Below are 12232 nucleotides of genomic sequence, written 5' to 3'. Positions count from 1 at the left end.
ATGGAGATGATGCAAATATAGAAAAAAAGAAGCATAATAGATTGAGGTTTCAGGAAATGTAAGAAACATTTGATTTACAGAGTTGCTTCTGTGGGAAGGAATAAGATCCAGAACAGAAATGGTGGAGAGATTGAACAGGAATAATAATAAGTGTTTTCCATTTTATTGCTGGGAAGAAGAAAAGGTTGCGTAAAAACCGAAAGGAGGTTTGGTTCTCTATAAATGATATGAATTTTTCCTACGAAGTGAGAAAGACTAGCTCATCTGCCAGGTAGCAAAGAGGAAAACTAGGAAATGTGAGTGAAGTCAAGGTGGTTTAAAAAGAGGACATACTTCTCAAGGAAACATGGTAGGATTCCTGGATAAGAACTCTTTGTGATGGAATCCAATTTAAGCCTAGTTTATGGGTAATTTGCTAACAATCATTTGAAAAATGAAGGTTTACTATAGTTAATATTATTTCAGTCATCCATTTTACATATATGGGAATGATTAGTCACAAAATAATGTTCATGGTAATAATGGTTTTCTCCTTGTAGCAAGTTACTGCAAAGCCAAGGTTTTAACTAAAATTTGTGAAGATTATTCTAAAAATTAAACTGTTTCTTGTAATTAGAAAAGAATGATTTGGGGCTGGGGTTGTGGCTCAGCGGTAGAGCACTTGCCTAGCACATGTGAGGCACTGGGTTCAATCCTCAGCACCACATAAAAATAAATAAAATAAAAGTACTGTGTCTCTCTACAACTAAAAATATAAAAAAAAAAGAAAGAAAATAATTATTTGTTTTTGTAAAAAATAATGCATGTTCATTATAAAAAGTTAAAAGTGAGACACAACTATGACAAAGAAGTTTGAACAAACGTAATACCTATGGCTTCCAAAAGAATCACAGTCACTCAGTTCTTCTCTGTTACTCGGTTGGTTAAAATTGAGGGTTGTAATTAAGAAATTGCCATTTTAAATCTGCTAAGGCACTGCTAAGAAATGTTGTTGAAGTCATCACTGTAGTCAGTCATTGGGCCCTATATAAAGACAACTATTTGGATAGTTTTCATTTTGAGTGTCTTGGAAAACTTAATTATTTCTATAAGTGACCAGGATATATGTGTTGCTAAGATTGCCAGGTAGCTAATTTTTATTTTTTATTGTGTCATTTGTATAAGATGTCTCAAATCATCACAAGAAATAAATAATATTCTTTGGGGGGAGGTCTGTGTATTGTACTTAGTAGTAGTAGTAAAATATAGTATACCTCATTATTTCTTACTAATTTTGTTTATATGAATTTGACATAACAAGGCGATAGTTGTATGCCAAAAGTACTTAAATATTACTTTAAATACTTATATTTTAATTCCAATAATATACTTATTATTACTGAATAATCCACATTAGGATACAAACTACTTCATTATTTTTAATTCTGGGAAATTATATATTGTCTCTATCTCTATCTCTATCTATCTCTTTGTACTGGGGATTGAATCCAGGGACATTTTACTACTGAGTTACATCCTACCCCTTTTTATTTTTTATTTTGACATGGTCTCGCTAAGTTGCTGAGGCTGGTCTTGATCTTGCGATCCTCCTGCCTAAACCTCCCAAGTCACTGGAATTACAGGCATGCACCACTGTGCCTATTTTAAAACTCTTTGTAACCTGTATTAAGAACATCCAAGTCTTTGGTATCTAAGTATGAACTATATTTAGTGTTTCTCTTACCAAACTCAAGGAAACTCTTAACGTTTCTGTGATACCTCTATCTAAAATAAATGATACTTATGTTAGAAAACATCTTATTTTATGAGTATAATCAAATTGGTTACTTTAATGAGATTAATTTGTCTGTAAATGCATTTATTGTTTTGTGGATGTATCATTGCTTTCTGTTTATAATATTTCTTCACATTTGTTCATTTTTTGTGATACTGTTCTTTATCTGGTAATTTGAGTAAATCCCAGTTGAATTATGTTGCCACATTATGTCTTCAAAAGGGCATAAAGTCAGTACACATGCTTCAGTAATATCTGGTTGTTTTACCCTTATGTTTCCAGTTGGCAATTTGAAATTATGGCTTCAACTGCACTTTAAATATGTGATAATAGCATGTGTTTCTAATAAGGGCCAGCACCATTTTGTTCAGATAGTGTGAATGGTTGTCACTCATATATGACAAATGCACCTTCATCTGCTTCTTTGATAGCCCCCTAAAAACCATACCCTCAAATCAGGCCGATGAAATTAGCTGCTGTGTAAATTGTGTGTCTGAGTGGTTCATTATCTAATCACCGTCAGAACCACAGTGATAAAGTAGATTGAAGCAGGGAAGAGGTCTGCCAGATGATTTCAGCCCCCCCTCCCAAATCTGGTTTCCCTTGGAAACCCTAATAGTGTGGTTTAGAACTTCAGGCTTTCATGCCTGGAATTCAGTATCTTTTAATGTACCAAACTTGGAAATGCCAATAGTTCTGAAACATAATTTTTCACTCTGTAAGGAGTATACTTTTATTTATTTCAATCAGTTTTGAAACGTTGAGGCTCTTGAATTGTGTTGTTGTCAGTACTCTATTACTAAGTGGGAAAAAAAATACTATGTCCTACTTGGATACAATTCAGAATAATTATTCACTAAACCTTTTGCTCACATCTAGAAATCTTCCACTCTGCTCTCTCTAATCATAATGACCTCTGTATTATTTGTTTATTAAATTGCTTCCCTTTAATTCATTTTAGGTGCTTTTGAAGATGATGATATCACGCATGTTGAAGGAAGTGTAGATCCCATTCGAGATATAGAAATAATACATGAAGAACTTCAGCTTAAAGATGAGGAAATGATTGGGCCCATTATAGATAAACTAGAAAAGGTGGCTGTGAGAGGAGGAGATAAAAAACTAAAACCTGAATATGTAAGTAAAAATTTACAGCTTCTTCAGAAACTTAAAATTTGTCTTGATAAAAATTAATAAAAATAAAGCACATAAAACATCTAATATTGTTATAGAGTTATTACTGATAAGCATTTTTTTGGAGAAACTTCATTTTTTTGAGCAACCAAGGGTCATGATGATAGACTATGTAATGTGTTCTTGGCAAGCCATAGTTAGTAATAGGGAGTGTTAATTTGGTTACAGGGTAGATCTTTGAAAATTAATGTTTGATGAAATGTGATTTTATGATGAAAAACACCAGATTTAGAAATGACTAAAAATATGAATGTCATGGATTTCAATTAGTGATTTACAGAAAGAATTGGTCTTCCTAGGGATTGATTGAATGAATGCACTAAGTGGGCATGATTTTTATCTTTTATGGAATGAAAACATGCATTATTTTCCTTACTATTAATAAGCATGTTTGTTTTCTAGCATATTATTAGTAACATTGTAATAAATGTTTTAAATCAATTTTGAGATTTTTAATTTAAATATGATTGAATTGTCTCACATTTAAAAAGCTGTGCCTGAGGTGTCCATTTTCTTGTTAATATCTTCTATAGACTCTTGTTGCTTTTTAATGCATCTTTGTTATGGGAAGATGTTTCTAATTTTTCTATATTAAATTTAATACATGATTTGTTTTAATTTTCTCATTTTTAGAAACTGTGATTGTCCCATCTTTCCCCCTTCCTTACTTATTTGTAATAAATTTGGGAAATTTCAGTGTTAAGGAAGAAATCAATTACAGAATTAACTTCTAAATTTGGGCACACTAATGGTCGATAACTAATGGTCAAAAGCACTTGAATTTAGGATAAGGAAACCTGTGTTGTGTTATTGATTTCCTTAGTATGGAGCAAGTCCAGGTTGCTTTACTTCTTTTAACTTTTAACATCATGATTATTTCCTGTTTGTATAGAAGGGAAAATAGAGATTTGTCTGAAGAATTTGTACAAGGTTTAAAATTGTACAGGTTTAGAATAGGGGTATTACAAATTTGAGTAAACATATTCCTGGGACTGGGATGTAGCCGTGTGGTAGTACACTTAGCTAATATGCATGAGACCTTGGATTAGATACCCTGCACCACCACCACCCAAAAAAATTATACATACACACATCTATTTACACACCACCTTCCTTTCAAAATAGGGGGAAAAAAATGTGAGAAAGATTTTGGGATTAAAATAATTCATTTGCCCCAACCAACATGGTTCTGATCAGAATAAGTCCTGTTTGTGGTCACCCCTTTGTTCATTGAAACTACCTGATATCCACAGATCTATCACCAATCTTACTGACTTAAAAGTAAATTTACCAATCGTTCTTCTGCTTAAATGGGAGAAAAGAACATCAGACTCTTCTGACATTTTAGGATGCCATTTCCTGATTTTTCTATCAAAGAAAGCCAGAATGTTGAGTATAGTTACTGCTTGTAACAACATCTCCTTCTCATTTTTAGCTATTTTCCTAGAATTCCAATACAACATTTGAAAAGCATCACTTGGACTTATGTTTACAGAAAAATTGAAACACTTTCTCCTTATTCATTTTTCCCTTTCAATATCAAGCTCTTCTTGACAGAAAACATAGCCCAATTTTTCCAAAAAGTGTTGTTTTTCTCATTAGGTTGAGTTGCTTGAGAACAAATTATAGTTCAGTGTTTTTCAACCTTCTTGTCATTGTTACCATTTTTAGGGAAAATTAATTAATTTTCCTCCCTAGTGAGAAAAGTTAATACTAAAAACTAGGATTTTGGCAGATAGGGTTGAGTTTTTAAGGGCCATATATCTCCCAACACCCAGAACCAATTTTTGCCCCACCTGGGGAGGTATTGTTCCCTTTGAAAATGCATAGTATATAGCAAACTCAATATTTATACATATGGTAAAAACAAATGACTTATAAAATTTTTTTTTAGTTTTTATCAAAAATAGGATTTTATGTGTAACAATTTGAGAAGAATTAATATTTATAATATTGAATACTTTAATGAATGACTATCCTTTATTTTTATTTATTGAACTGGGCACTGTTGGACACTTTTACAATAAATTAAGTTTTTTCTTTAATCCACACAGTGTTTAATAAATGTACTTTATGAGTTGGTTAAGATTTCACACTTAAAATTAACATCAAGTTTTTAAGAAGAGATCAGTGTGGCTATAGAGCCAATGTTTTGTTCCTCCTTTTTTATTTAACATTTTTTTAATTATAAAATATAACATACAAAAACATACACCAATAGCATATTTATAGTTTAACATATAGTTGTAAAACAAATACTAATTTAAAAAAAAAAAAAAACTCCTTGCATAGCATATCAAGAAATAAAATAGTACCCTTACATTTTCCTATCACTTATCAGTCTTAACTCTTTTATCCTCCCATAGCTAATCAATGTTTAGGTTTTTATAGTAATACTGTTTTTACTTTTTATATATCACCAGTGTGTGTACCATCTAAAATAATATGAATGAGTTTTGCCTGATTTTGAACTTTATATGAATTGTGATGTGTATATTTGTGTGGTTTTCATTCCACATTATTTTGTATGATTTACTCATATTGCATTTATCTTTAACTCATTTATTTTCCTTGCTGTCAAATATTTTATTGAACATTTTGTACATTCTGGTATACATAAGGATAGTCTGAGGTATGTATCTAAAAGTCAGTAGTGTATGTATCTCATAACCTTTTTGGAAAGCACTGTTTTCCTACTGTATGAAAAGTTTTCCTGTTGCCAACACATCAACACTTTGTATTGTCGGATTTTTTCATTTTTGCAATTTGGTAGCCATGTTATGGTATGTGTGGTTCTCATTTGCAGCTCCCTAACTATTTTTGGTTAAACACCCGTAAAAATGTTTATTGGACCTTTGAGACATCCACTTCGTTTTTCGTTGTTTTTGTTTTTATTTTTGGTGGTGGTGCTAGGGTTTGAACCCAGGGCCTTGTGCATGAGAGGCAAGCATTCTACCAACTGAGTTATATCCCCAGCCCGAGATAGCCACTTAAAAAAAAAAAAAATTAGTTGTAGATGAACACAATAGTGCCTCACACGTGCTAGGTAAGTGCTCTTCCACTCCAGCCTGAGTCATCTACTTTTATAAAATGATTGTTTTGACTCTTTTGCTCATTTTTCTATTGGAGTAATGTTTTTTTCTCATTAATTTTTGAAAATTACTTATGTATTCTGAATACTAGGCCTTTGTTAAAGTGGATTACAATTATTTTCTCCTTCAGCTTTTGTTTTTTGTTCTTTTTATGGTATTATTTGATGAACAGGTCTTTATTTTAAGATTAGTATTTTCTGTCTAAAGAAATCTTTCCTACTTAAGGTCATCAAGGTAATTTCCTATTTTGTCTTCTGAAACCTTTATTGTTTTGCCTCTCACCTGGAACTGATTTTGTCATTGTTGTTAATGATGCTGAGATAGTCATCCAGTTTGATTTTTGTTGTTGTCATTGTTCCCATGTGGAAAACCTGTTATTCCAGGTCCACTTCTTAAAAAGAGTCCTTTCCGTACTTCAGCGAAGTCTTTGTGGTAAATCAGTTAGTAGCATCTTATCTGTTAACATCTGTGGATAAGCACTTTGACTCTACCTGCTATACTTCTGTTACTTGATCTCTTACTATTGCAGTGTTTTGTTTTTATGTTAATTTATGTAGGGAAAGTATTTCCTTTAAATGGCCTCCGAAAAGAGTTAAAATCATATACACTGACTTTAGCTATTTGTGACGTGTATTCATCAAACTGTAATTTTGTCTTTGTGCTGGAAAAAGTGTTTTGAAGTTTCTATTTGAACTTGGAAAAGTAATGTGGTAAGAGATATGAAGCTCATGCAGACATTAGAAGTCATAGGCTTTAGGATCAATTCTACCTTCACTAACTTGAAGTAGAGACCATGTAATTTGTAAAGATTAAGAAAAAATTCCTGCCAGGCGTGGTGGCACACACCTGTAATCCCAGCACTCTGGAGTCTAAGGCAGGAAGATTGCAAGTTCAAGGCCAGCCTGGGCAACTTGGCAAAACCCTGTCTTACAATAAAAAAATAGAGCTGGGAATATAGCTCAGTGGCAGAGCATTCCTGGATTTAGTCCCTGGTGTATACACACACACACACACACACACACACACACACACACACACACACACAACCAGAAGAAATTCCTGATGAACTTGCCTTTGGACTGTGCCAGTTTGAGACACAAAGCCAATGAACACACATAACTCATCTCCTTTTAATCTAGTCTGTGTGTCTTAGATTGGGTTTCTTCAGAAGCAGACCTCCAGGCAAGGATTGGAGTGCAAATGATTTCTTTGGGAGCTGTCCTGAGAGTTACATATCAGGAAGAGAATTGATACTGAGGTAGTAAAGAAAATGATACACAATATGTAAATGAGCAGGTTTCCACAGTGGATAATTAGGGCTCATTCCTGCTGGGGACCTCTGGAAACAGTGTAGATATCTGTGGGTAGGCATTTTGACTTACAGTTTTCTACTGAAAGGACAAGGAAGCTAATATACTTATCAACCAATTTCCATCAGTTACTGGTTATGGCTACTCTTAGAAGAGTGCTCATTCCCTGAAACTTGATGTCTATGTGACCTGAGCACAGTGCTTAAAGTTATTTAAATGCAAAGTTAAAGATATTTGCCTTAAGAAGCCATTAACATGTACAGGACTTTTGATGCCATGGAGATGGGGGCAGGGTGCATTAATAGTCTCTGTTCCACATCTCTTTACCCAGTGTACATTTAAATTTTTTTGTCCTAATCCTTCTAGTTATTTTTAGTTGTTCATTTGTATCACAAATTAAGTATATTGGTGTTAGATATTTTTTCCTTTGGATTTATCTTTAGTTTTCTCTATAGGAAAAAGGTCCTATATGATTATGATATCAACTACTTATAGGTGAGTTTCTTTAAAAAAAAAAAGTTTCCTATGTTCTTCATAATATGGTCTAAAAGTATAAAAATGTGATGGATATAAAAGTGAAAGTTATAAGAGGTCATTTTTTTCACTAGGTATTTACCAGATTATTTTTTAATATTGCTGATCTTCTCTTCCTGTTCATTTAATTGAGTCTCCTTTATTTTCTGAACAATTTTTCAGGAATTCAACATTTAAACCTCTTACTGTAAAATATCCAATTTCTAGATTTGGATGTCATTTATATTTTTATGTTAATAAGCAGGAAAAACTTTAGTTAGCTATCCTGTAGTATAAAACATAAGCCTCCTTTTAAATGTTAAAAGAGAATCTTTCCTAAGGGTAAAGTTGATATGGTCTGACATAGACGACACCTTTTGTAGTGGATTTGCTGTCCAAAGTAAAACTGAAACATTAAAGAAAGCAGGAATGGGATAAGCATTTCATTTTTCTATCAACCAAGTAAGTGTATTAGTTTCCTAGGACTGCCATAACAAGTGCCAACAGTGGATGTTTTGCAAAATGAAAAGAAATTAATCTTCTACAATTCTGTAGGATTCGAAGTTTGAAGGTGCCAGCAGGGCCTTAGGTACCTATAGGGGTGGAATGGAATCCTTCCTTGCCTTTCTGGCTTCTGGTGGCCCCAAGTGTTCTTTGCCTGTAGCAACATAACTGTAGTCTCCACCTTGTCTTCACATAGCTGTCTTCCTTCTGTGTCTCTATCCAAATTTCCCTCTTCCTAGAAGGACACACTAGTCATACTGGATCAAGGATGCATTCCATGGCCTCATCTTATTTGATTCCCAAAGAAAGTCATATTCTGTATACTAGGGATTAGGATTTCAGCATATCTTTTGGAGGATCACAATTCAACTTGTAAAACCAAAGCATTAAGATAATGTTTAATCTTAAATCTATTTAAGTGTATGTACATTCCATTTAGAAAGACAATCTTTGGAAAATGAGGGTTAGGGATATATCTCACCCCAGCACTGCAACTAAAATTTCACCTGTTTTATATGTGTTTGTTTTTTTTTGTTGTTGTTGTTGTTTTTTTTGTTTTTTACTCCTGACTTTTCACCTTAAGTCTACAAATTTATTCTCTCAGTATTTCTTAATTCAGATTCCTGAAATCAAGCATCACCTTGCCTCAGTGAATTTCCATTTTGGCAGTGCTTTTGCGGGATACCACTATATAGAGTCAAGTGTCTATTAGTTCTGTGACTTGGAGACTGTCTTTATTAGGACTGTCCCCTCAGCAGAAGCTGTGGACTGAGTCATGTTCCTTTGGGAAAGGACTGGGAATCAAGTACCATATTGAACAATGTGTTTAGTATTCTTTATAAAAAGGAATGAGACTTGGTGCTGTTATTTATTTGAGGATAGTATTCAGGAGGTACAAAGCTGTTCAAGGCTTCCAGGATAATACGGAAGAACATATTGTATTTGGGGCAAGGTAACTAATATTATACTCATTTGAGGCCAGACTACTTTAGAATCAACAACTTATATATGCCCTGAGAGGAAGGGAATGAACTCATATAAGAACTGATGTTATAGTACATGGGAACATTTCCCCAGATACTCCCACCTATTCACTTTCTCTTTTTCCACAAGAGAGAGAAAAGGTAAACCTTACAGAAAAGAGATATTTGCAGCATCTGACAAAGTACTTTTCTTCAGAGTATGCTAGGAATTCCTACCAATAAAAAAGAAAGACAGCCCTATAGAAAAATAGGCAAAGACTTGAATAAGTACCTCATAATGGAGCAAATACCCTGTTGGTCACAAAAGAAATTCAGACCAAGGTGAAATACAACATGCTTATATAAGTTAAAAGACTGATAATACGAAGTGTTGGAAAGACTGAGGCAAATGGAATTTGCATCCAGGACTGACAGAAGTATAAATCAGTACATCTGCTTTTGAAAACTGACTAGCAACATATACTAAGTTTGCATGAATATATGACCTATGACTGAGCAGTTCCAGTCTTATGTATGTGCCATTTCAAGGGAAATGGTTGCATGTATTTACCGGAATGCATGTATAAGAATGTTTCAGCAGCTTTATTCTAAATAGCCTAAAAATATAAACAACTTGGCTACGCTTCAACAATAGAATGGATACATCGGAATATTCCTACAATGATATTATACAGCAGAGAAAAACCCTAGAGTTATGGACAACAACATGGATCAATTTCACAAGCAACACTGAGCTAAAGAAGCCAGGCACAACATACTGCATATATTGTATGAACCCATTTCTAAATATTTCAGTAACAAATTAATTAGTTAGGCAAAGAAACCAGAATAGTGATTATCTTTGGAGAAAAGTAAACCATTGTGACTACACTGCTGGTAATTGTTGATCAGGGTTGTAATTATAGGCAAGTGTTCATTCCATATAGTTCGTTGAGCTATACTCCTATGTTTTACTGATTGTATGTTATACTAAAGTATTTCTTCTACTTAAGTTTACCTGCAGACCATTGATTATCTTCTGCTATATCAATTGTCTCAGTTTGGACTTCTATTTTCCTACTTCGATTTTGTTTTACAGAAGTGATCTTATTTTAACATAGTTCAATTTTAAAATAATCTCCTTAATTGTTACTTCTTTTTTGTGTTCTTTTAAAAAATACTTGTCAATAGGAAAGACAGTAGAATGAATCAGACATAACTTTTCTATGTTCACATATGAATACATCATCAGTGAAGCTTCACATCATGTACAACCACAAGAATGGGATCTTATTTAGAATGAGTTTTGGTCCATGTATGTATAATATGTCAAAATATACTCTACTGTCATGTATATCTGAAAAGAACAAACAAACAGAAAACATAGTTACACTCCCAAACTGTCAGGAAAAAAAATACTTGTCAATTCCAAGGTCATAATAGTCTATATTACCTTATAGATGTTTTATTCTGAAAAAGCATCACTTTTTACTGTATAAAAACTTTACACTTTGTATGTAGTAGAAGGTGGGTAAGGATTCTTTTTCTTCCCTATAATGATATTGACTGACCCAATACTTTTTTGTTTTGTTTTTTATTTTTTTATTGGTGCTTTAAAGTTGTGCATAATGGTGGGATAACACTAGTTCTTAAAAATGAAATTCATTTCTCTATTATTCTTCAATACCACCTTTACCATAACTCAAATAGTATATGTGTGTTATTGTCTATTGGAATATATAATAGAGGTCTGTTTTATGAGGGAAAGCCTAATTCAAGTTTTCCTCAATCTAGTAATTAGAGGTAACTGTAGGAGTTGAAAGAAGATGTATTAGTAGACTTCTATCTAGACTACTTTGAGCTGGAAGTCTTGTCCTGTTTCTTTTGGTCTAGTACATCAGTGGCTGTGTTAAAGCCACCTAACCAGCACAAATCATCTCATTGGGTTATCAGCATCAGATATTAGGGTGTCAGGTTTGGCAATATTAATATTTACTTTGTGGCTAGAACTGTGCCAGTTGTTTTATATTTATTTTCTTATTTAATCCTTGTGATCACCTTGTGTTCAAGTTATTATCCCAGTTTTACAGAAATAAACTTAAGAGAGGTTAGGTAACTTTCTCAAAGTTACAGAGCCACCAAAAAAGTGATAGTCAAGATTTAAATTCAAATCTGGTGCTAAAATCATATTCTTAATCTTAATCTTATTCTATCATTCTGAACCTGTCCTTTTTACTTACCAATGTATTTTGGACATTTTCCTATACAAATGTACATTTAGATATATTTTGTCTTAATAAATACAAAGTGTTCCATTGTATCATTTTTCCATGATTTATTATCAAATCTCCAATTAGTGCCATTTTAGATTGTGTCTTTTCTTCTTGTGTTAATGTCACACTATTCTAATTACTGTAGTCTTATGGTTTATTCTAAATATAATAGGACAATTCGCATATTTTTCTCTCTAAACATTTTATCCTCAAGCAAAAGCAATTAATTTTTTAAAATAATAATATATTTAATTCATAATGTTCTTCAACATGTTATGATTTTAACTGGAATTGCATTAAACATTATTATGGGTAGAATTTTCATCAGTACAAAATTAATCAGAATAAATAAGTTTTCAGTGCAGGGCCTGGCTGAAGCTAATTTAAGGTCAGTGTCTCAACTTCTTGTCTGGGAGTATATGGAACTGAAACATTCACTTACTTAACTATTGTAAGTCATATGAGTATTGTAACAGAGTTACTAACAATCATGCTTCTTGAATTTTGGGATCATGCATCTCTCTGAAAAGCTTTTCCCTGGACATGTGGTGTGTATGCCTATACTACACCATGTACACATAAACTCCCAGTAGCTCAGAGATGGAGGCAG

General features: G+C 32.9%; 1 protein-coding gene across 1 annotated transcript in view; it reads left to right on the top strand.

The window, feature by feature from the left end:
• The window catches only part of OLA1 (Obg like ATPase 1), a 157151-nt gene that overhangs the window by 96944 nt on the left and 47975 nt on the right, over nucleotides 1-12232 (top strand). The window contains exon 5 of the mRNA XM_079135065.1: nucleotides 2736-2911. Within this exon, the coding sequence (XP_078991191.1) occupies nucleotides 2736-2911 (176 nt within the window). The remainder of the gene's footprint in view (nucleotides 1-2735; nucleotides 2912-12232) is intronic.

The sequence above is a fragment of the Sciurus vulgaris genome (assembly GCF_902686455.1).
Source record: "Sciurus vulgaris genome assembly, chromosome: 3".
Lineage (NCBI taxonomy): Eukaryota > Metazoa > Chordata > Mammalia > Rodentia > Sciuridae > Sciurus > Sciurus vulgaris.
This window is presented reverse-complemented; position numbering and strand designations above follow the sequence as displayed.